General features: G+C 46.7%; 1 protein-coding gene across 3 annotated transcripts in view; it reads left to right on the forward strand.

Moving 5' to 3' along the window:
- Nucleotides 1–25,878, forward strand: part of CECR2 (CECR2 histone acetyl-lysine reader) — a 178,427-nt gene that overhangs the window by 124,356 nt on the left and 28,193 nt on the right. The window contains exons 7-9 of one of the 3 annotated variants that reach the window (XM_074391049.1): nucleotides 928–1,097; nucleotides 2,395–2,481; nucleotides 18,983–19,136. In XM_074391049.1, the coding sequence (XP_074247150.1) occupies nucleotides 928–1,097; nucleotides 2,395–2,481; nucleotides 18,983–19,136 (411 nt within the window). Of the gene's footprint in view, nucleotides 1–927; nucleotides 1,098–2,394; nucleotides 2,482–9,627; nucleotides 9,712–18,982; nucleotides 19,137–25,878 lie in introns of all 3 variants that reach the window. The other 2 variants (XM_039462538.2, XM_039462539.2) reach the window with 2 other exon arrangements.

Consider the following 25,878-nt stretch of genomic DNA (forward strand, 5'->3'; position numbering starts at 1 on the left):
AGACTCAACACTACTGTCAGTAAGTGTAATCATTTCTAGGCTGTGAATATCTATCTTGTTCAAGTCACAGGAGTTGTGTTTGTATTGCCTTTAGGCATGTTTTTTAGTTGTTACCCGTGACTTTAACAAGAAAACCTGAAGTATACATTGTCAACTTTAAAATTAAAAAGAAGCCCTTACGGTGGCTCATGCCTGTAATCCCAGCACTTTGGGAGGTCGAGGTGGGTGGATCACTTGAGGTCAGGAGTTCGAGACCAGCCTGGCCAACATGGAAACCCCATCTCTACTAAAAATAGAAAAGTAAGCTGGGTGTGGTGGCGGGCACCTGTAATCCCAGCTACTCAGGAGGCTGAACTAGGAGAATCACTTGAATCCGGGAGGCAGAGACTGCAGTGAGCTGAGATGGCGCCACTGCACTCCAGTCGTGACTACAGAGTGGGACTCCCATCTCTAGATGGATGGATGGATGGATGGGGGGGTGGATGGATGGATATACAGAGACAGACAGACAGAATTAAAAAGGCCAGGCACAGTGGCTCACACCTGTGATCCCAGCACTTTGGGAGGCTGAAGCAGGCAGATTGCTTGAGCCCAGGAATTAGATACCAGCCTGGACCACATGACAAAAGCCTGTCTTTACTAAAAATACATAAGATTAGCTGGGTGGTGTCCCAGCTACTTGGAGATGCTTAAAATGGGAAGGTGGCTTGAGCCCAGGAGGCAGAGGTTACAGTGAGCTGAGATGGTACCACTGCACTCTAGCCTGGGCAATAGAGCAAGACCCTGTCTCAAAAAAGAAATTGTAATAGGTCTCTTTTTTGACTCCCTTGTGTTAATCGTGACCCAGGGTAGAAACAGAACTGAGAATAAATAAGGAAAGGGTCCTCATAGACTCTCCTATAGTGAATCCATGCCTTCATTTTCTAGGGTCCCAAGGGCCAGGCCAGGGTACTTGGTGGCTCCTATGCCAAACGGAAGAAGAATGGAGACGGGTGACTGAGAGTTTCCGCGAGAGGACCTCCCTTCGGGAACGGCAGCTCTACAAGCTCCTCAGCGAGGACTTCCTGCCTGAAATCTGCAGCATGATCGCCCAGAAGGTGCGTCCGACTCCGCTCGGCCCCCCTGTGCGAGGCCTGGGGCCGCACGGTTGGAGGCTCGTGCATGAGGCTGTCCTGGAAACAGTGCAGGCTTCCATCCGGTCTGAACGCCATTGTGCGAATGGGGCCCGTGCCACCCCCTGTCCTTCACCGTGGGTCCTATCACGTTCTCCTTGCCCAGGAAGTCCTCAGTGGCTACCACCTACCGGGACTGACAGCGGCTTTTCGCGGGCTGGAGCCCACCTCCCTTCTCCCGTACACTCCTCAGGAAACATTCCGTGAGCCCCTGCGTAATGCTTTAAAACAAAAAGAACATCCGATGGGTTTGCCTTTGTCCTTCTACCTCCATTGCCAGCCCTTTGCCTGGCTCACCTGCTTGTGTCCCGAATCTTCAGCAGATTCAGGGCAAGCTATAGCTTCATAAATGATACGCCCCATATTGTCAGGATGTACACCCTGCTTCGTGACATCTTCGAACATCCTTCCTCATCTTCTTCCCTCTTTTTTTTTTTTTTTTTGGGAAGTCTTCCTCTGTCTCAAGCTGGAGTGCAGTAGCATGATCTTGGTTCACTGCAGCCTCTACCTTTCGGGTTCAAGCGATTCTCCCGCCTCAGCCTCCCGAGGAGCTGGGATTCTAGGCACCCACCCACCACCACCACCACGCCTGGCTCATTTTTGTATTTTTAGTAAAGACAGGGTTTCACCGTTTTGGCCAGGCTGGTCTAGAACTCCTGACCTCAAGCGATAACCACCACCTCAGCTTCCCAAAGTGGTGGGATGACAGGCGTGAACCATACAGGTATAAGCCACTGCATCTGGCTTGTATTTCTTTCTTTATTTTTGAAGACAAGCTCTCTTACTTTGTCACCAGGCTGCAGTGCAGTGGTGCCGTCACAGCTCACTGCAGCCTTGACTTCCCAGGCTCAAGTGATCCTCTCATCTCAGCCTCCCAAGCAGCTGGTCCACAGGTCCGTGCCACCACACCCAACTCATTATTTTTTTGACTCTTTTTGGAGAGACAAGGTCTTGCTATGCCGCCTAGGCTTGTCTCCAGCTCTTCCTCAATCCGTCCTCCTCTCTTGGCTCCCAGGGTGCAGGAATTACAGGCATGAGCCACTGTGCCCAGCTTTTATTGTTTTAAGACAGGGTCTTGCTGTGTTGCCCAGGCTGGAGTACAGTGGTACAATCATAGCTCACTGCAGCCTCAACCTCCCAGGCTCAGGTGATCCTCTCGCGTAGCTGGGACCTCAAGCGGATGTCACTGCCTGTCTAATCTTTTAATTTTATCTATACCTAGGGTGTTCCTATGTTACCCAGGCGGGTCTTGAACTCCTGGGCTGAAGCACTCTTCCTGCCTCGACCTCCCAAAGTGCTGGGATTACAGGTGTGAGCCACCACACCTCCCCCCACCCCCCACCCCCCACTTCCTTACCCATTTGAATACTATTCTCTCAAAAGACTTACGCAGATGTCACTATGTCCGTGAACTGTCCTTGTCTTCCCCAGCCTTTTAACTTCTGTTCCTTAACATATTTCTTTATGCTTAAATCTTTGTGAGTTCAAGCTTCTTCAGCTCAGGGACCACGGCTTACTCACCTTTTAAATGGCCACAATACGTAATGTTTTCTTGTCTTGTTTTTTTTTTTTTTTTTTTTTTTTTTGAGACGGAGTTTCACTCTTGTTACCCAGGCTGCAGTGCAATGGCGCGATCTCGGCTCACCGCAACCCCCGCCTCCTGGGTTCAGGCAATTCTCCTGCCTCAGCCTCCTGAGTAGCTGGGATTACAGGCATGCGCCACCATGCCCAGCTAATTTTTTTGTATTTTTAGTAGAGACGGGGTTTCACCATGTTGACCAGGTTGGTCTCGATCTCTCGACCTCGTGATCCACCCGCCTCGGCCTCCCAAAGTGCTGGGATTACAGGCTTGAGCCACCGCGCCCGGCTCTTGTCTTGGTTTTTTAAGACAGAGTCTCACTCTGTCACCCAGGCTGGCGTGCAGTGGTACAATCTCAGCTCACTGCAACCTCCACCTCCCAGATTCAAGCAATTCTCATGCCTCAGCCTCCCAAGTAGCTGGGACTATAGGCACGCCCGGCTGATTTTTTTTTATCTTTTTAGTAGAGATGGGGTTTTGCGATGTTGGCCAGGCTGGTCTCGACTCCTGGCCTCAAGTGATCCCCCAACCTTGGCCTCCCAAGCACGGTGATGACAGGCATCAGCCACCACATTTGGCCTGGCTTGCCTTTTCTGTGGTGGTTGCTTGATAATTATTCAGTTTGCTTATTTCATATCAATAATAATATTTCTGATTATGAGTGCATGTTAATAGAGGATCAGAAATGTATGACTACTTGCCAGTGAAATATGAAGAGAAAGAGTTTATAAATCATCACTGCAGTGCATACAGTGAGGCTGACATGTATTATTTAATTTATTGTGGATGTGGTGACGTGTCTAACCCTTAAGCAGGTTGATGCTTTGGGGAAAGTCCCAGAAATTTACCTTTCTCTAATAACAGGAACATGGATGATCCAGAAAATCTCCATTTCCCATCAGTGAACTTAAATTCTTGTACAGTAATTACATTCCGTTTTTGCGATCAGCAATTTACTCCAGCAGCTTTTCTAGGAATTAAAATATATCACCTAATTTTCTTAAAGTAACTATAGTGTAAAGAGAGAGGTTTTTTTTTTTTTTCTTGAGACGGAGTTTCGCTCTCGTTACCCAGGCTGGAGTGCAGTGGCGCGATCTCGGCTCACCGCAACCTCCGCCTCCCGGGTTCAGGCAATTCTCCTGCCTCAGCCTCCTGAGTAGCTGGGATTACAGGCAAACGCCACCATGCCCAGCTAATTTTTCATATTTTTAGTAGAGACGGGGTTTCACCATGTTGACCAGGATGGTCTCGATCTCTTGACTTCGTGATCCACCCACCTCGGCCTCCCAAAGTGCTGGGATTACAGGCTTGAGCCACCGCGCCCGGCCAAGAGATAGTTTTAAGACTTTGCGTAACCTTGCATGTGATTCTATTGATATGACCAGTCGTGGCACATTAAATTATCTACAAATACACTCAAATCACCTTCAGCCGCCTTTTATCATTTCTGCTTTTTTACTGCAGTGTTCAGCCTAACATTTTGGGGGATAGAAGAATTAAGGGGGAAAAACCTTAAAGCATAAAGCTGATTATTTTGATTAAAAAAATTCAAGCATTGATTCTTATCAAGAGAAGAAAAGTCAAAGATTAAGGTAACCCTTAAATAGAGTAATCTTTAAATAGAATTTTCAAGAACAATGAATTTGGAAACCAGAAAGAAATAATGGATTTGATGTTTTCAAAGAAATAGATAGTAGTTTTGAGTTCAAACATATCAGTGAAGTCCTATTAACCAGAAGAATAGTATAATGAGAAAAATCTAGGCCGGGCGCGGTGGCTCTCGCCTGTAATCCCAGCACTTTGGGAGGCCGAGGCGGGTGGATCACTTGAAGTCAGGAGTTTGAGACCATCCTGGCCAACATGGTGAAACTCCGTCTCTACTGAAAATACCAAAATTAGCCGGGCATGGTGGTTGCGTGCCTGTAATCCCATCTACTCAGGAAGCTGAGGCAGGAGAATTGCTTGAACCCGGAAAGTAGAGGTTGCGGTGAGCCAAGATGGCACCACTGTACTCCAGCCTGGGCGACAAAGCGAGACTGTTTCAAAAAAAAAGAAAAAGAAATCTAAATTGGGAAGCAGAAAATCTTAGCAGAGTATATAATTCGGGAAGATGAGTTTTCACAGAAGGATCCCATCAAAAGCTCCAGAATCTGGCTGTACATAATGGTTCTTGCCTGTAATCCTAACACTTGGGGAAAACAAGGCAGGAAGATTGCTGGAGGTCAGGAGTTCGGGACCAGCTTGGACAGCATAGTCATACCACGTCTCTTAACTTTTTTTTTTTTTTTTTTTGAGACAGAGTTTCAGTTTTGTTTCCCAGGCTGGAGCGCAATGGCACCATCTCGGCTCACTGCAACCTCAGTCTCCAGAGTTCAAGCAATTCTCCTGCCTCAGCCTCTCAAGTAGCTGGGATTAGTAGCAGGCGCCTGCTACCACACTCAGCTAATTTTTTGTGTTTTTAGTAGAGACGGGGTTTTGCTATATAGGCTAGACTAGTCTCAAAACTCCTGACCTCAGGTGGTCCACCCACCTCAGCCTCCCAAAGTTCTGGGATTACAGGTGTCAGCCACTGCACCCAGCTTCTATTTTTATAAAATCAAAAAAGCCCCAGAATGAGTTGGATTTATTGACAGGTAAAGTTTTCTAAACCTTCAAGGAAAAGAGAAGTTTCCAAACATTTCCAAAATGAAAGAAATAATTGGAAGCTACTCTGTTCGTTCTGGTACAGGTATCTTTGAACGTCAGTCGTGATAAAATTAAACATACTCTCCTCATTCCATACTACATGCAATAATGTCCCAAGTAACCACATTTTGGTCAATGACAAACCACGTGTACCACTGTGGTCCCGTAAGATTATAAGCGAGCTGAAAAATTCCTGTCACCATAGCCGTTATGACGTGGTACAGTTACATTTCTTTCTGTGAATATACTATAACCTGGCGGGGTGCGGTGGTGCACACCTGTAATCCCAGCACTTTGGGAGGCCGGGGCATACGGATCCCCTGAGGTTCAGAGTTCAAGACTAGCCTGGCTAATACGGTGAAACCCCATCTCTACTAAAAGGTACAAAAAATGAGCCGGGCGTGGTAGCACATGCCTGTAATCCCAGCGACTCGGAAGGCTGAGGCAGGAGAATCTCTCGAACCTGGGAGGCAGAGGTTGCCGCGAGCCGAGATCCCGCCATTGCACTCCACCCTGGGCAACAGAGTGAAACGCTGTCTCAATCAATCAGTCAATCAATAAAGTGTACCAAAGCACATTGTGTTTATAAGGTCTAAAGTAGGGACCGTCACTGACTCACCAGAGCAACCGCCGGAGCTGCAACCTCCGTTCACTATAAGTGTCTTGTCTCTGTGTGCCAGTTCTGAAATCTTTTATACTGTATTTTTACTGTACCTTTTCTGTTTACATGTTTAGATCAGGCGTCCCCAAACTTTTTACACAGGGGGCCAGTTCACTGTCCCTCAGACCGTTGGATGGCCACCACATACTGTGCTCCTCTCACTGACCACCAGTGAAAGAGGTGCCCCTTCCTGAAGTGCAGCGGGGGTCAGATCAATGGCCTCAGGGGGCCGCATGCGGCCCGCGGGCCATAGTTTGAGGACGCCTGTTTTAGGTACACTAATACTTTACCATTGTGTGGCTAGGATTGTATGTAGTAGGCTATACCGGCTAGGAGCAATAGGCTATATATCCTGTAGCCTGGGTGTGTGGCAGGCTGTACCACCTAGAGTTGTGTGTAGTAGGCTACACCAGCTAGGAGCAGTAGCGTACACCCCATAACCTAGGTGTGTAGGTTACGCCACCGAGGGTTGTACTAGGCCATATCATCTGGGGTAACAGGCTGCACCCTGCAGCCTAGGTGTAGAATAAATGCCATCTAGTCCTTGAATTCTGTATTGTTGACAACATAACAAAATTACTAAGAATGTGGTTTCTCAAAATGTATCCACATTGTTAAGTGACACACGACAGTCTGTGAGGTTGTTAATACTGACACGTGAAAGCCATCTTTTTCCCGAAAGAGTAATGCTTGAGACTCTATTACTGGTAATATTGTTTTGGAAGTCTTGTCCAGCGTAACACAATAAAGAATAGTAAGATGCAACATTTAGAAAGGTTGACCTGGGGCCGGGCTCGGTGGCTCATGCCTGTAATCCCAGCACTTTGGGAGGCCGAGGCGGACAGATCACCTGAGGTCAGGAGTTCAAGACCAGCTTGGCCAACATGGTGAAACCCCATCTCTACTAAAATATATAAATTAGCCAGGCGTGGTGGTGGGCGCCTGTATTTTCAGCCACTCAGGAGGCTGAGGCAGGAGAATCGCTTAAACGCAGGAGGCAGAGTTCGCAGTGAGATGAGATCATCCAACCGCACTCCAGCCTGGGCAACAGCATCCATCTCAAAAAAAAAAAAAAAGTACAGAAACGGGGCAGTGGAAGAGGGGTTAACATGCCCTTTGGAAGAGGCTGGAGCGTTTCTTTCAAACTTACTTCAATTATGGCCGTGCCCTGTCCCGTTCTGTCCCTTAGATGAATTGTTTCTTGATGTCTTTCCATCAACTTTTTCTTTTTTTAAGAGACAGGGCCCTCTCTGTTACCCAGGCTGGAGTGCAGTAGCGTAATCATAGCTCGTTGTAACGTTGGATTCCTAGGCTCAAACGATCCTCCTGCCTCAGCCTCCTACAGGCACACACTACCATACCTGATTTTTTTTTTTTTTTTTTTGGAGACGGAGTTTCACTCTTGTTACCCAGGCTGGAGTGCAATGGCGCGATCTCGGCTCACCGCAACCTCCGCCTTCTGGGTTCAGGCAATTCTCCTGCCTCAGCCTCCTGAGTAGCTGGGATTACAGGCACGTGCCACCATGCCCAGCTAATTTTTTGTGTTTTTAGTAGAGACGGGGTTTCACTATGTTGACCGGGATGGTCTCGATCTCTTGACCTCGTGATCCACCCGCCTCGGCCTCCCAAAGTGCTGGGATTACAGGCTTGAGCCACCGCGCCCGGTGATTTTTTAAATTTGTTTTTAAATTGGGGTCCGCTTCAGTTTTCTTAGTAGGAAAATGAAATGCTATCACTTGACAGAAGTTTTTGTGGGAATTACCCCATGTCAATGTAGAGAGCCTAGTATTTGGCTATCAAAAGACACCAGCCCTCCTCTCCTGTAATGTTATGTTGATGGTAATTGATCAGAGAAATCTTTGTAGAAAAATAAAGCCACATTTTTTAGCAAAATAAAGGCAGTAAGAGCGTCAGAAGATTTGCTACATCTTTGTGAAGGTATGACACGATTGTCCTCTAAACTTGGAAATAATCCGAAGGTAAGTCCTCCTGTGATGACCATACAACAGTTTAAGTAAACCTTTTTTAATAAAAGGGGACGTAGATACCGGTAGAGTTTGTTGCTCGTGTTACACACTATACAGCTTTATAAACATTAATTTCTCAACAAGTAAATCGAAGAGTCTAGATGGTTTACAGAGAAGGGGACAGGGAAGTGCATAGGGAAACATTCACCCTCTGTATCAAGACCAGCATTTTTCTCATTGGTAACTTTTCTCTGATGTGGCAGGTTTGAAGTGAAACTGACATTGGCGGTTTTGGAACTGTCTTGGTAAACTGGCATCATCTCTTTGGAAGACAGTTCCCTGACAGTTCCTTTACGGTATTTCAAATTGAAGAGATCTTAGGAGAGTCTTGAGGCTTAGAACATAATTGCTATCCCAGTGCTTTGGGAGTCCAGGGTGGTACCGTTGCTTGAGGCCAGCAGTTTGAGTCGCAGGAAGTTACGACTGTGCCACTGCACTTCATCCTTGGCGATAGAACAAGACCCTATCAAAAAAAATAAATAAAAGGTTATAGACATAGTTCAGGAAGCTGCTGGGGTCGGTGTTCTGGGACAAGTACTTAAAGGAGGTCACAACAGCATTTGGTCATTAGGCTTGTATTTGCACTGGGCGCTGGTCATTCTCTCTCTTTGAAAACAGAAAAGCTCTCTTTGCCGATTCATTAAATACCCGCCCCCCCCCCTCCGTGGCTTGGCGGTATGTTGAAGTTGTATAAACCACCCCTTGTCAATTTTCCATCCTATAATTCCTTACCTCGTGGATTGAGCAGTGCCAGGACCGACCCTGGAGAAGGCGGCTTTTTTATGCAGAACCCACGGAAGTGATGTTATCTTAAGGGAAGGCCTTTGCTGGCCACCTTTTAATGTAGGTTACAGTTGGTGATGCCCTGGGGCTTGTTCCTCACAAATTCCAGAACTTACATGTGCTCATAAGCCTTGGCCTTCAAAGTAGTTACCTAGATCCAAACAGTTCTCCACGCTGTTCCTTTGAAATGTCCTGCAGGGACTGCCTTCCAGCCGCGTGCAATTCCTCAGCTCAAATCGCATTCTGCTCACCCAGCCCTTTCCCCACCCTTTTCACTCCCCGGCCTCCCCTCCTGGGCAGCTGCTCTCACCTCACTTCTGCCACTGTGCTGCCTTTGCTTGGCGGCCCGCCTCCAGCTGCTCCCAATGCCCCCTCCCAGAGCCGCCCCTTCCGCTGAAGGTGCTAAGGCATGGCTTTCTCTTTGTGATTTGGGAAGATCATTTTTTTTTTTTAACTGTTACGGGAGTTTCTTGCCAGTGATGCTTGTTATGAAAGACACTTGCTCGTCTCCAAGATTTTTATTTTATTTTTTTCGAGAGAATAAACTGGCTTGTGTCCCTACACAGCTGAGCAGAGGATTTCCCTGATTGTCGTAAGGAAGCCTTTGGCCCTGACCTGGGTGCCTCGCTGGCCACTTTTGGACTGGCGGCAGCAGCAGCGTCAGTAGCTGAGAGCGCCCTAATCCATCTTTTCCTTTCTCTTCTTCACTTCTAACTATAGGGAAAACGTCCACAGCGCACAAAGGCAGAATTGCACCCTACGTGCATGTCTGACCACCTGTCCGTCAAACCCATCAAGCAAGAGGTGAGTGTGCGTGAGAGTAGGGAGGAGGAGCTTTCGATGAAAGAGAGATTCTTTTCATGTACTTCCATTCCTGCCTGTTTATTTTCCTTTACTTCATTTTTTTTTCTTTCTTTCTTTTTTTTTTTGAGACGGAGTTTCCCTCTTGTTACCCAGGCTGGAGTGCAATGGCGCGATCTCCACTCACCGCAACCTCCGCCTCCTGGGTTCAGGCAATTCTCCTGCCTCAGCCCCCTGAGTAGCTGGGATTACAGGCACGCGCCACCACGCCCAGCTAGTGTTTTGTATTTTTAGTAAAGACGGGGTTTCACCATGTTGACCAGGATGGTCTCGATCTCTCAACCTCGTGATCCACCCGCCTCGGCCTCCCGAAGTGCTGGGATTACAGGCTTGAGCCACCGCGCCCGGCCTTCTTTCTTTTTAAAGGTGGGGTTTCACCATGTTGGTCAAGCTGTTCTTGAACTCCCGACCTCAGGGTGATCCGCCAGCCTTGGCCTCCAAAGTGCTCGGATTACAGACGTGAGCCACCACGCCCGGCCTCCTTTACTTCATTTTTTTTCCTAAACCCCAAATGTTTATTGAGCATTCTCGTGCTTAAGATGCATTTCTAGAAAGAATTATAAAAAGAAGACAGGAGGCCACACTCTTTGGTACTCCACAATCTCCTGGGATGGTAGGCGTGGCCGCATTTAATCTACTAGAGATGAGAATACATTCTTTTTTTTTTTTTTTTTTTTGGAGACGGAGTTTCGCTCTTGTTACCCAGGCTGGAGTGCAATGGCGCGATCTCGGCTCACCGCAACCTCCGCCTCCCGGGTTCAGGGAATTCTTCTGCCTCAGCCTCCTGAGTAGCTGGGATTACAGGCACATGCCACCATGCCCAGCTAATGTTTTGTATTTTTAGTAGAGACGGGGTTTCACCATGTTGACCAGGATGGTCTCGATCTCTTGACCTCGTGATCCACCCGCCTCGGCCTCCCAAAGTGCTGGGATTACAGGCGTGAGCCACCGCGCCCGGCGAGAATACATTCCGCAGTAGGTATATGTATACTGGCGGTTCACAGATGCAAAGGTAGGAGGATTTAGAGCTGGCGATGAAAAGAGAGTTTGAGTAGGCAGAGCCATATTTGACCTGAGTCTTGAGCTGGCTAGTACTGACAAAGCGGGGACAAAGAGCGTAGGAGAAGGAAGGCAGAAGGCATCCCACACTACAGGAAAGGTCGAAACGAAAGCAGAGACAGGAAGTGACCGTGTGATCAAAACACAGTGTATAGTAGAGCTGGGCACGTGGCTCACACCTGTCATCCCAGCACTTTGAGAAGCCAAAGCCGGCCGGGCGCAGTGGCTCAAGCCTGTAATCCCAGCACTTTGGGAGGCCGAGGCGGGTGGATCACAAGGTCGAGAGATCGAGACAAACCTGGTCAACATGGTGAAACCCCGTCTCTACTAAAAATACAAAAAATTAGCTGGGCATGGTGGCGTGTGCCTATAATCCCACCTACTTGGGAGGCTGAGGCAGGAGAATTGCCTGAACCCAGGAGGCGGAGGTTGCGGTGAGCCGAGATCGCGCCATTGCACTCCAGCCTGGGTAACGAGAGCGAAACTCCGTCTCAAAAAAAAAAAAAAAAAAAAAAAAAAAAAAAAGAGAAGCCAAAGCCGGTGGGTCCCTTGCACTTAAGAGTTTCAGACCAGCCTGGCCAACAAGGCAAAACCCCGTGTCTACTAAAAATGCACAAATTAGCCAGGCGTGGTGGCACGCACCTGTAATCCCAGCTACTCGGGAGGCAGAGGTTGTAGTGAATTGAGATTGCACCACTGTACTCCATCCGGGGCGACAGAGGGAGACTCCCATCTCCTAAAAGAAAGGAAAACGCGGGAGTTTGTGGCTGGTTTGTTGTTTTGCTTCTAACTGGAGACGTAGCATGGACCCAGAAAGTGTCCCGGAATGAGCGCGGATCTGTGCGATCCCTGGTGAGATGAAACACTTAGATGTGAAGGCCTTGCTGTGGCGTGTACGTAATCACATTTCTTCTAAGACACAAAGCAAAAGAGGACATCTGTCTTTTCAGAGGGCAGGGAACTGTTTAGTTCACATGAGAGAAAGGGCATCACGTGGGAGTTTGAGATTGAATGTTTGGTGCAACCACTAATTTTTTTTTTTTTTTTTTTTTTTTTTTGGGGGAGATGGAGTTTTGCTCTTGTTACCCAGGCTGGAGTGCAATGGCGCGATCTCGGCTCACCGCAACCTCCGCCTGCTGGGTTCAGGCAATTCTCCTGCCTCAGCCTCCTGAGTAGCTGGGATTACAGGCACGCGCCACCATGCCCAGCTAATTTTGTGTATTTTTAGTAGAGACGGGGTTTCACCATGTTGACCAGGATGGTCTCGATCTCTTGACCTCGTGATCCACCCGCCTCGGCCTCCCAAAGTGCTGGGATTACAGGCTTGAGCCACCGTGCCCGGCCCGCAACCACTAATTATTAACGAGAGTTTTCCAAGCAGCATTCCAGAGCCGGCCAGGCATTTTCATTTTGTAATAAAGCTTAAGAGAAGTTGAATGCCCAGCTCAGGAGCCTGAAGCAGCAGATTGACTTGAGCCCAGGAGTCTGAGACCAGCCTGCACAACATAGCAAGACCCCCACCTCTGAAAAAAAAAAAAAGTAGTAAAATGGCTTTATCACATCACGCTGTAGGAAGGGACAATATTATTGTCTTGACTGAGATGTGAAAATCGGCACGGTGAGAGTCCGGTGCACCGTAAGAAACCTAGATTGCTGGTTTTAATTAATGTTTCAATGTGGAGTCAAAAAGGAAAGTGAAATACAGGAAGAAGCCAGGAATAAGGAGAGGCAAACGGGGAATTCAGAAAGCCCCTTCCTCATCCCGCCTCCTGTTCCATGCAGGTTCTAGGAAGCACACGGTGATTCCCGCCCAGGCACTTTCTAAACTGCTCCCACCTGCTCTTCCTTTTAACCCGACAAGCCTGTTCTCCATTATCCACTGATCTCACTGGGTTCTCTCAAGTTCAGACTCAGGGCTGGCCAGTCTTCATATTCTACTTGTAACCTTTGATCTCCTTTGAGCACTCTTTCAACAAATGTTTAAACAGGTCAGTGATCATGGAGAGTTTTGAGTTAAGGGACAGTAGCTCAACTCTGAACCATGTCTTTGGATTGTTGCGTTTCCTGGCTCTTAAATTTCATGGCTCTTAAATTGAAGTGAAACGGGATGGTCTGTGACAGAGATCTTGTCAATAACTCGGCATTCTACCTTGAGCCGGGACAAGGGAAAGCGAATTTGTAAATTTGTGTTTACCTCAGTCTGTTTTGATTTCACCTTTGTCTCTTTTTAGCTCAGAGATGTGTCTTGCCCGGTGTGTAATTACCTGGGGGTTAACAAGTCTATTAATGACTGACCTCCCTTCTCCAACATCCTCTTCCTCGTAGTTCTCGCTAATTTTGGAACGGCCTTCGGCCCTGGCATCCAGCCGTGTTCTCAAATGGTTTTCTAGCCTGGCCTTGTTGGGCCCTGTCTGCTATCTTAGTACCTTGGCAGTGCACACCTCCTGGAAAGCTCCCTTCTTGATTTGCTGTTCACTGCCCTGAGCGTTCCTAGATGTCCTAGGCTGCAATTCAGATCGCACAGCAGGCTGAATAGACTGGAAGGTTCTTCACGGCTCCAAGCAAACACTAAAATGTCTTATTTTATTCTTGGCAGTGTTTGAGCTTAGTTTTATTCTACTCTTTAGTTTGTCTTTTTTTTTTTTTTTTTGGAGACGGGGTTTCACCATGTTAGCCGGGATGGTCTCGATCTCTTGACCTTGTGACCCACCCGCCTCGGCCTCCCAAAGTGCTGGGATTACAGGCTTGAGCCACCGCACCCGGCCCTCTGTTAGTTTGAACAGAAAGAAACCACAGTATTATAGAGACTGTAAAATTACCTGTTGGGGTCCCCGACGTCCTGGAGAAAATCCTAGTGTTGAAGTGAGTTTTTAGGCGTGGAGACAGAGTTTATGGCCTGCATTGGTCAGTCCAATTTACTGCCTCAAAAAGACATTTATTTAGTTGTGATTTCTGGAGCAAATATCAGTGAGGGGCGAGTGGCTGACAAGTCCAGGATCTGGCGTGCAGTGGTTATTTTTGTCCGGTGACTTCGATCCTTGCTGTTGCCAGGGAGCTGTTTGTTGGGTGGTAGTCTCAAATGTGCTAAGGGGGCAGGGGTGCCAGCGAGTCTGAAACCCGCCCTCAGAGAGAGGGGCGTGTAAGGACACAGCGTATTGGGCACTGCTAAACCCAGGTGTTCTGTTGAATTGTCCTTTACTGGATTTTAAAGTGGTGTTTCTTATTAGCTTCTCATTAAAACTCCCCCTCGAGCCGGGCGCCGTGGCTCACACCTGTAATCCCAACACTTTGGGAGGCTGAGGCAGGCGGATCATCTGAGGTCAGGAGTTCGAGACCAGCCTGACCAATATGGTGAGACTCCCTCTTTTAAAAATAAATACATACATAAAAATTTAAAAATCCTTGATTGTAGCAGGCCTCTTACCTGTAAAGCATTCAGACACCAACTTCTCTCCCATTTGCAACTGACCTCACTTTTTAAAGAAGAAACTTCGCAGCACAAGACAGTATCGGATTTTTTTTAACCGTAGGTGTCTTTTTGCCTGCTTGTTCGTCGTTCATGTGGTTGTGCTGGTTCGTTAGGCGTCGAAACACGGCCAGGAAGTGAATCCTGTTTTTTAGTGGTGCTTTCAGCAAGACTTGCTTTACCTGGCACGGCTTAGTGCTGACAATTAGCACAGAAATTTTAAAACAGACTGGTGCACAGCATAGAGCGTTTTTTTCTTACATGTCTGTAATGGCATTTAGGTAGAATTGTTTTTTTCTCGATGTGTGTAATGGCATTTGGGTAGAATTGTAATCGTTGAGAATTCATATCAGATGGAAACTGCTAAAATGGTAACCCGTGCTGGCGAAAGAAAAAAGCCCGGGGAAGTGAGGCAGAAGTCTCCCGCTAAGCAGAATGTTTTTGCAGGTACAGGGCCAGGGTGGAGAGGGGGCCGATTCTGGAGCAAGTGGTCTGAGACAGGTGGAGCAAGAGCTAGAGGGACAGGTGGCGTCAGCAGGGACAGGAGCCACCGCTGGGTGTGGCTGGTGCAGGCCCCCACGTGCCTACCACGTCCTTATAGAAAATGTGGAAGATACATGTAGAAAACTAGAAGACCTGGTAATCCCACCTCTCAGAATCATTGCTGTTCACGTTTCACATACTTGCTTCAGGCTTTTCTTCTCTGCCTTTACTACAAAACGGATTCTGTTGAGCATTATTGTGTGACCCATATGTCTTTTCTTTCTTTCTTTCTTTCTTTTTTTTTTTTTTTTTTTTTTGAGATACTTTGTAGTCACTATATTAAGGAAACATTCATACATTTCAGGAACTGTTTAAATTCTGATATCCAAGGCCGGGCACAGTGGCTCACGCCTGTAATCCCAGCACTTTGGGAGGCCGAGGCGGGTGGATCACGAGGTCAAGAGATCGAGACCATCCTGGTCAACATGGTGAAACCCCGTCTCTACTAAAAGTACTAAAAATCAGCTGGGCATGGTGGCACATGCCTGTAGTCCCAGCTACTCAGGAGGCTGAGGCAGGAGAATTGCTTGAACCCAGGAGGCGGAGGTTGCAGTGAGCCAAGATCGCGCCATTGCACTCCAGCCTGGGTAACAGGCGAAACCCCGTCTCAAAAAAAAAAAAAAAAAAAAAAAAATTCTGATATCCAGATTTAAGCATGTGAACATGTGAGAGTTTGAAACTTACAGTCAAAGCTATTCATAATTTGCTGGACCACCAACCTTAAATTCCCGTTACGTTGGGGCGTAAGTCAGATGGTTTGAACTGTGAGCCGGTGACAGACCTAAGGAATACCTTCCCGTAATGTACGTTACTTCTTCATGTAAAGGTCCTTGATTTTCTATGTCACTTGTCTCTGGAAGTCACTACTCAGGCGCTGATGGTCCAAAGAGAAGGAAGGGGACAGGTCACCAGGATTGGTCAAGTGACGTAGATGGCGGGGCTATGTACACACATGTGTACACACAGATATATACGCATTTCTCTTTGTGTGTGCATAGACATACATGCATATACGCACGTGTGTGTATATAGATGACACAGCAGGAGGGAACACAGTTCTAAAAGTGCAAGTCCTCCGGAAGCACCATCTTCTGATAAATCCCTTCTTTAGAAAGGCATTGATACGATCTGGCTCTGTGTTCGAACCCAAAGCTCACCTACAGTCATAATCCCCACGTGTGAGGGCAGGGCCTGCCGGGCGGTGCCGAGTCAAGGGCTGGGCATCCCCCTTGCTGTTCTCATGAGACTGTGTCAGTTCTCAGGAGATCTGGCTGTTGTGACGTGCGTGGCACGTCCCCGTTCGTGCGTGCACACTCGCGCTGGCTGGCTGTGTCTCCCATCTCTCCTGCTTCGCTGTGGTTAGAGGTGCTGGGGCTCCTGGCCGTGCTTTCTCTACAGCCGGTGGAATTGTTGAGTCAAACCGCTTTTCTCCATGAATCCCAGTCTCCGGTAGTTCTTGATAGCAGTGTGAGAATGGAAGAATACAGGTATCATTTCTATCACCGATACCACAGGTTACGTTCTATATTATGCCATCTTCAAGTGACACTGGAGGTCACAGAATAAATGCAGAAGCATCACAGCGCATGCCGCTTAATGCAAATAACTATATAGACCACCACTTCTCTACGAATTTAGCTTGGGTTTTCTTCTGATAGCCAGTTAAATACAGCTTTAATTTTGTAGGTTAATGGTGACGGTTCATATACTGAAGTTAATACATACACCCAGCATGGCTTTTCAGTCTCAACCTGTCCATGTACGCAGCTGAAATCAGTTACAAGGCGTGGCCTGAAATTTACAGGCATTAAATTTTGTCTTGTACACCGACGTCATCATACATACAGGGCAAAGTCAGAGCTTTTATAATTGCCTTTATTCTTCCATTTACCTAACACTTACGTAGTTGAACATTTAAAACAATTCGCCGGGTGTGGTGGCTCACGCCTATAATCCCAGCACTTTGGGAGGCTGAGGCAGGCAGATCACGAGGTCAGGAGATGAAGACCATCCGGGCCAACATGGTGAAACCCCATCTCTACTGAAAATACTAAAAAAAAATTAGCTGGGTGTGGTGGCGGACGCCTGTAGTCCCAGCTACTCAGGAGGCTGAGGCAGGAGAATTGCTCGAACCCGGGAGGCGGAGATTGCGGTGAGCCCAGGTGACGCCATTGTACTCCAGCCTGGGCGACAGTGTGAGACTCCCTCTCAAAACAAAACAAAACCAAAAAAAACAATTAGAAGCAGTGAGCCTGCTCTGGTTACAGGCCTTCCCTCAGTCACCGTTGCAGATGAAATGCCAGCCGTGAGTGTTACTCACTGGCCCCAGATCTAAGAGGTTTGACGCTGACCACCACCTAGTGGGAGATGGTGTTGGTCATTCTCACATGCTTCTCCATTAATGGGGCCGTCTGTCCCGATTGGCCTGAAAGCCCACCAGTTCTTCCCGAACCATCCCATCCGTCACTTCTGCTTCCTCCCTCCCAGGTAGGACTTTTTCCAGCAAACAGTTTATCAAAAGAGAGAGCCATTCTGAGGACTATTTCCTTACAGTCAGTGATTAGGCAACCCTTTGCATACGGTCTGCAGTAAATTGCCGTGCCTTCATTTACACACACTGAGGGTCTCCGTACTTGACGCTGTGACCTGGATGAGAGGTGGCAGTAGCTTTTGGGAGTCACACAGTGCTCCAGCCAGCCGGCTCTCTGTACCCAGGAAGACGTCTTCTCCCTGTTGAGTAAACAGAGCACGGTCTTTCTGTTCCACCAGTGAGAGTTCCTGGCTCCAGTCCAGCTTCTTTCTTAACTTTTCTTTTTTTTTTTTGGAGACAGTTTCGCTCTCGTTACCCAGGCTGGAGTGCAATGGCGCGATCTCAGCTCACCGCAACCTCCGCCTCCTGGGTTCAAGCAATTCTCCTGCCTCAGCCTCCTGAGTAGCTGGGATTACAGGCACGCGCCACCACGCCCAGCTAATTTTGTGTATTTTTGGTAGAGACGGGGTTTCACCATGTTGACCAGGATGGTCTCGATCTCTTGACCTCGTGATCCACCCGCCTCGGCCTCGCAAAGTGCTGGGATTACAGGCGTGAGCCACCGCGCCCGGCCGTAGCATTGTAAACCTTTCATAAATTATGATCGTAATAGTCCCGTTTTCCTTTGCTTGCCTTACCTTTTTCTTTTTTAGATTTCTTAAGTAATCACATCGCCAGCAATTACTTGAAATCTTTGTTAATGTTTGAATTGAAAATCTCGTGGAAAGGCTAGCCAATGTTTGGGTAGTTGATGAATCTCTCCTTCATCTCTGTTCTGCACCTGAAATCAAAACAGCGGCCCTGCCCATCAGAACCCCTATTTTATTCATTGTTTTACTTGTAAAGCATAAAAGTTAAGAGTTTTAATTCATGCACATTATTGAAATGAAGAAGCCGTGTTCTGGGCTGAGCACAGTGGCTCACACCTGTATGGGAGGCTCAGGTCAGAAGTTTGAGACCAGCCTGATCAACATGGCGAAGGCCCATCTCTACTAAAAATCCAAAAATTTAGCTAGGCGTGATAGCAGGTACCTGTAATCCCAGTTACTCGGGAGGCTAGGGCAGGAGAATCGCTTGAACCCAGGAGGGGGAGGTTTCAGTAAGCCAGGATTGCACCACTGCACTCTAGCCTGGGTGACAGAGCAAGACTCTGTCTGCCTCAAAAGAAAAAAAAAAAAGGTTGGTGGGGACTGTGTTCTCTCAAGTGACTGTCTTTCATCCTAGTAAACTTAGATAAGGTGCTTTTTAAAAGTTCGCTTTATCAAATATTAACTCTAAAAAAAATGGCTTATCTCTGAACTGCTCCAATTTCTTTTCTCCCCAGTAAATTATCCATAAGATGATCACCTAAATACCACAAGGAATATAAATCGTAGGACACAAAACTTTTACCTTGTTTTGAAACTCCCTTATTTTAAAACGTTTGTATGTATCCCAACACGTGTTCTCCAGATAACAAAATCAGCTTGTTGTGATATAAAGCCCCTAGCTAACAGTAGATAGCTGATACTAGTTGTTGAATATATTGTATTCGGTGAGTTGAATCTTCACCGAGACCAAAGAGCTGGTCGTGCGCGGTTGTATACTGACAGGGTGTGCTCATTGGCTCCTCGTAGGAGACTCCTGTGCTGACCAGAATAGAAAAACAGAAGCGCAAAGAGGAGGAGGAGGAGCGTCAGATTCTTCTAGCCGTGCAGAAGAAGGAACAGGAGCAGATGCTGAAGGAAGAGAGGAAACGCGAGTTGGAGGAGAAGGTCAAGGCAGTGGAAGGTACGGTCTGGAGAGGGGCGCGTCTGTGGGCCAGCCACCTGTAGCCAAAGCCAGGTCAAGCTAAGTCCACCGTGCATCTGAGACGCTTCCAGCAGTTTCTATTTAAATATGTGGTGTGTTGTATTCTGACATGTTCATTCACCTACATCCACCCCCACTGCCTTTACATTCCTTCTGAAGCTCTCGTATTGGTCATTCTTAGTGTGTCTTTCAGAATCTGGCTTCTTATTCTGATCTCTGTGTTCCACACGTGAAATAGAAAAAAAAAAATTAAGGTATTGATGAGAGCTGATTTGACGGACATAATTTCGAACGCAAACGAGGTATGTTTAAGAAAAGTCATAGTTTTTTGTTTATTTTTAGATACAGCCTGATTCACATCTAGAACGTTACAAATGATAGGATTAGGATAAAGTTTTCTCGGGTCCAGGTCTTGGCCTGATGAGGCTTTTTTTTCTGTTTTTAGTCCTGCAAGCCAAGGATGATAGCTGTCTTTAGATGTGTTCTTTCTTTTGTTTTTTTGTTTTGTTTTGTTTTGTTTTTTATTTTTGGAGACAGAGTCTTGCTCTGTCCCCCAGGCTGGAGCACAGTGGCATAAACTCGGCTCACTGCAACCTCTGCCTCCTGAGTTGAAGAGATTCTCCCACCTCAGCCTCCCGAGTAGCTGGGATTACAGGCACATGTCACCACGCCCAGTTAATTTTTTATATTTTGGTGGAGATGGGGTTTCACCATATTGCCCAGGCTGGTCTGGAACTCCTGACCTCATGATCCGCCCACCTCAGCCTCCAGAAGTGCTGGGATTACAGATGTGAGCCACTGCACCCGGCCTGTCTTTAGATGTTTTCTTAGATAACAATTGTATTTATAAGCTCAACCTGATAAGTCATATAATAATAAATCATTTGGTCTAGTTTAACATAGGCCAGGGTTTACCATTTCAATAAGTGTATTGAGTGTTTGACATTTTTTAATAAAACAGCATAGCAAATTTTTTAATAAAACAACATAGTGTATTGATTTGGCTTTTTGAATGTAACATTTTGCAGGACAAAATTTTGGCTAGGAAAATTGAAAGATTCTGGCCTTACGTACCTATTAAGTAACATAAAGTTACTTAAGCTATTATATGCACCTCATTCCTACCAATATCTTTTTTGTTTGTTTGTTTTGTTTCGTTTTGTTTTGTTTGAGAGAGAGAGTCTCGCTCTGTCCCCCAGGCTGGAGCGCAGTGGTGCGATCTTGGTTCACCATACCCTCTGCCTCCCAGGTTCAAGTGATTCTCCTGCCTCAGCCTCCTGAGTAGCTGGGTCTACAGGCATTCCACCATGCCCAACTAATGTTTATATTTTTAGTAGAAACAGTGTATCGCCACATTGGCCAGACTGGTCTTAAACTCCTGACCTCAAGTGATCTGGCTGCCTCAGCCTCCCAAAGTGTTAGGATTACAGACATGAGCCACCACACTGGACCACACCAAGAGTTTTAGAATTAATAAAGAAATGATGATTGGGCGTGGTGGCTCATGCCTGTAATCCCAGCACTTTGGGAGGCCGAGGTAGCCGGGTCACTTGAGGTCAGGAGTTTGAGACCAACATGGCCCGTTGTGGTGGTGCACGCCTGTAATCTCAGCTACTCTGGAAGCTGAGGCAGGAGAATTGCTTGAACTCCAGAGGCAGAGGCTGCAGTGAGCCGAGATCGCACCAGTGCACTCCAGTCTGGGTGACAGAGCAAGACTCCGTCGCAATAAAAAATAATAATAAAATAAATCCCTTAGTGCATATAATCTACAGGTTTAGCCTGTATCATACTGTGTAGTGTATCTCACTTTTAAGATCTTCCATACTTGGCAATTTCCAATGCTACAGTTAAATTTCTCTAGACATAATAACTGGCTTTTGTTTATATTTTTTAGTGAGATTGTGGGTTTTTAAAAATAGGATTCTTACTGGGTACACTTGACATTTTAATTTATATAGGCATGTCTAAAACCCATTTTTATGGCTTAGTTTTCATATTGTAAGATTAATAATACCTATATTGTAGTCCCCTATACAGTAGTCATAAATAAAATAAAATCCTAGGAATTAATCAAAGAAGTGAAAGATCTCGACAATGAAAACTGTAAAACATGGATGAAAGAAATTCAAAAGAACCACAAAACATGGAAAACTTTCTACATTTGTGGATTATAAGACTCAGTATTGTTGGCCGGGCGCGGTGGCTCACGCCTGTAATCCCAGCACTTTGGGAGGCTGAGACGGGCGGATCATGAAGTCAAGAGATCGAGACTATCCTGGCCAACGTGGTGAAACCCCATCTGTACTTAAAAAATACAAAAACTAGCTGGGCATGGTGGCGTGTGCCTGTAATCCCAGCTACTCGGGAGGCTAAGGCAGGAGAATTGCTTGAACCCGGGAGGCAGACGTTGCAGCGAGCCGAGATCGCGCCACTGCACTCCAGCCTGGCAGAGCGAGACTCTGTCTCGAAAAGAAAAAAAAAAAATCAGTATTGTTAAAATGTCCGTACTGCTCAAAGCAATTGAGACACTCAGTGCAGTCTCTACCAAAATACCAACGACATTCTTCACAGAGTTAGAAAAAAAAAAAAAAAAAAGTCCTAAAATGTTTATGGAACCACCAAAGACCCAGAATAGGCAAAGCTCTCCTAACCAAAAAGAACAAAACTGGAGGATTTAACGTGACTTCAAATTATACTGCAGAGCTGTGATGATCAACACCGCATGTAACTGGCACAAAAACAAACACAGAGACACATGGAACAGAAGAGAGGCCCCAGGAACAAGTCCAAACACCTGCAGCGACCTCATTTTTGACACAGGTGCCAAGAATATACACTGGAGAAAAGACGTCTCTTCTACAGATGGTGCTAGAGAAACTTGATATCCATACGTACAAGAAGAAAACTAGACCGCTATCTCCTGCCATATACAAAAATAAAATCAAAGTGGATTAAAGACTTACATCTAAGACCTCAAGTGATGAAACTCCTACAAGAAAAGACTTGGGGCCAGGTATGGTGGCTCACGCTTGTAATCTAAGCACTTTGGAGGCCAAAGCGGGCAGATCACCTGAGGTCGGGAGTTCAAGACCAGCCTGACCAACATGGTGAAACCCCGTCTTTAAAAAAAAAAAAAAGAAAGAAAGAAGAAAAAGAAAAAACTTGGAGAAACCCTCCAGGACATTGTTCTGGGCAGAGATTTCTTGAGCAATACCCCACAAGCATAGACACCCAAAGCAAAAATGGACAAGTGGGATCACATCAGGTTAAAAAGCTTCCGTACAGCAAAGACAGTCAGCAGAGGGAAGAGACAACCCACAGAATGGGAGAAAACATTTGCAAACAGTCAGTTGAGAAGGGATTCATAACCAGAGTATATAAGGAGCTCAAACAACTCTTAGGAAAAAGTCAGATATTAAAATGGGCAAAAGCTTTCGATACACGTTTCTCAAAGGAAGTCATACGAATGGAAAACAAGGCCAGGCATGTCGAGTCATGCTTGTAATCCCAGCACTTTGGGAGGCCAAGGCGGGTGGATCACGACATCAAGAGATCAAGACCATCGTGGTCAACATGGTGAAACCACGTCTCTACTAAAAATACAAAAAATCAGCTGGGCGTGGTGGCGCGTGCCTGTAATCCCAGCTACTCAGGAGGCTGAGGCAGGAGAATTGCCTGAACCCAGGAGGCGGAGGTTGCGGTGAGCCGAGATCGCGCCATTGCACTCCAGCCTGGGTAGCAAGAGCGAAACTCCGTCTCAAAAAAAAAAAAAAAAAAAACAACAGCAGCCAGGTGTGATGGCTCATGCCTGTAATCCCAGTACGTTGGGAGGCCGGAGAGGGCAGATCGCTTGAGGTCAGGAGTTCAAGACCAACCTGACCAACATGGTGAAACCCCACCTCTACTAAAAATACCTAAATGAGCAGGGCACGGCGCAGTGCACACCTGTAATCCCAGCTACTTGGGCAGCTGAGGCAGCAGAATCACTTGAGCCTGGGAGGCAGAGGTTGCCATGAGCAGAGATCAAACCGAGGCTGTGCTCCAGCCTTGGCAATAGAGCAAGACTCTGTCTTAAAAAAAAAAAAAAAAAAAAAAAAAAAAGGCCGGGCGCGGTGGCTCAAGCCTGTAATCCCAGCACTTTGGGAGGCCGAGGCGGGTGGATCACGAGGTCAAGAGATCGAGACCATCCTGGTCAACATGGTGAAACCCCGTCTCTACTAAAAATACAAAAAATTAGCTGGGCATGGTGGCGCGTGCCTGTAATCCCAGCAACTCAGGAGGCTGAGGCAGGAGAATTGCCTGAACTCAGGAGGCGGAGGTTGCGGTGAGCCGAGATCGTGCCATTGCACTCCAGCCTGGGTAACAAGAGCGAAACTCCGTCTCAAAAAAAAACTTAACCCAGGCATGGTGCTGCATGCCTGTACTCCCAGCTACTCAGGAGGCTGAGGTAAGAGGATCACCTGAGTCCGAGAGGTCAGGGCTGCAGTGAGCCGTGATTGTGCACAGCACTCCAGCCTGGGTGACAGAGCAAGACCCTGTCTCAGAAAAAGGAAGCGGGGTGGGTAGTCGATTGAATTTTGAATTTTGTATTAGTTCCTTAGGACTACCATAACAAGTTACGTTAACCGGGTGACATCATGTATTCTCTCATAGTCCTGGAGGGGAGAAATCCAAAACCTAGCTATTGACAGGGTTTCACTCTGAAGCCTCTAGGTAAGAGTCTGTGGCTCTTCTAGCTTGTAGCAGAATCAGGCCTTCCTTGGGTTGTGGCAATTTCTGCAAACTTAGAATAGAATGGAATTTCCTCTGCCAGTATCTTAATAATCTAGGCAGACAATCTACTTAGAAGGGAAACATTAGAAGCGTTTTCTTTAAAGTCGGGATAAACACAAGGATTTTCTGTCCTTGTTAACATCTCATGCTGTATGGTAAGAGTTTTAGTGTCTAGAAAGAAAAACACATAGATAATGTATACATATATACGTATTCAGGTAGTGTATTACTTGACACTCCAAGAAAATGACCCACGAAATTTTTGTAGCTCAGAAATTCACCACGTAGCTTTTTTTCTTGAGATGGAAGTACAATGGCGCAAACTCAGCTCACTGCAACCTCTGCTCCCAGATTTAAGTGATTCTCCCGCCTCAGCCCCCCAAGTAGCTGGGATTGCAGGTGCCTACCATCACACCCAGCTAATTTTTGTATTTTTAGTAGAGATAAATTTCACCATGTTGGTTAGGCTGGTCTTGAACTCCTGGCCTCAGGTGATCCACCTGCCTTGACCCCCCAAAGTGCTGGGATTACAGGCATGAGCCACCGTGCCCAGCCGTTCGTTATTATTCTATAAATGTCAACATGAATACTTTTATTAAAAGATAGCAAGACCCACTAGCAATGACCGTTTCTAACACACAGTTGATAGTCTCTAAATGTAGTTTCCTTCTAGAAGGAACTAAGACTGTTTTGACAAACTAATTCCAATACTGGGGCAGAAAATATGAGGTGAACCTGGACTCTTTTACAAGAGAAAACAAGGAAGAATCAGAGACTGCTGGGAGGTCTGTCAACAAATACAGGAGCCGAGGCTGGGCGCAGTGACTGATGCTGGAATCCCAGCCCTTTGGGTAGCTAAGGTGGGTGATCACCTGAGGTCAGGAGTTTGAGACCAGCCTGGCCAACATATAAACCCCATCTCTACTAAAAATAGAAAAATTAGGCCGGGCGCGGTGGCTCAAGCCTGTAATCCCAGCACTTTGGGAGGCCGAGGCGGGCGGATCACGAGGTCAAGAGATCGAGACCATCCTGGTCAACATGGTGAAACCCCGTCTCTACTAAAAATACAAAAAATTAACTGGGCATGGTGGCGCGTGCCTGTAATCCCAGCTACTCAGGAGGCTGAGGCAGGAGAATTGCCTGAACCCAGGAGGCGGAGGTTGCGGTGAACCAAGATCGCGCCATTGCACTCCAGCCTGGGTAACGAGAGCGAAACTCCGTCTCAAAAAAAAAAAAAAAAAATTAGCCAAGTTTGGTGGTGTGTGCCTATAATCCCAGCTACTCAGGAGGCTAAGGCTGGAGATTCACCTGAACCCAGGAGGCAGAGGCTGTCATGAGCTGAAGTCACACCACTGAGTTCTCGCCTCGGCGAGAGTAACACTCCGTCTCCAAAAAGAAAAAAACCCGATTACAGGAGCCAGCTTGATGGCACGCATCACTGGCCAAAGAGGAGATATTTGAGCATTGAAAAAAAATCTTGGTTTAAAAATGTAAATATATTCAAAATTTATGAGTTCATGATGATACTTCAAAACAAGAAAATTACTGGGCCAAGCATGATTGAATGAGGTCAGGAGTTTGAAACCAGCCTGACCAACGTGGTGCAACTCCATTTCTACTAAAAATACAAAAAAATTAGCCAGGCATAGTGGCACATGCCTGTAATCCAGCTACTAGGGAAGCTGAGGCTGGGGGATCACTTGAACCCAGGAGGCAGAGGTTGCAGTGAGCTGAGTGAGCCCAGCCAGGGCAACACAGCAAGGTTCTGTCTCAAAAAAAAAAAAAAATTACGACCACTTTAGCTTTATAGGACAACTTACTCTAAAAACTTGTTAAATAGAAGCAAAGAAAAGTTTTGTTTGCTTCACACACTGTATTTCAGAATATGCAAACATTTGACCAAAAAAGAATAGAATTTGGTCAGTAAATGCAGCACAAATACTAAATA

This window comes from Saimiri boliviensis, chromosome 21, assembly GCF_048565385.1.
Source record: "Saimiri boliviensis isolate mSaiBol1 chromosome 21, mSaiBol1.pri, whole genome shotgun sequence".
Lineage (NCBI taxonomy): Eukaryota > Metazoa > Chordata > Mammalia > Primates > Cebidae > Saimiri > Saimiri boliviensis.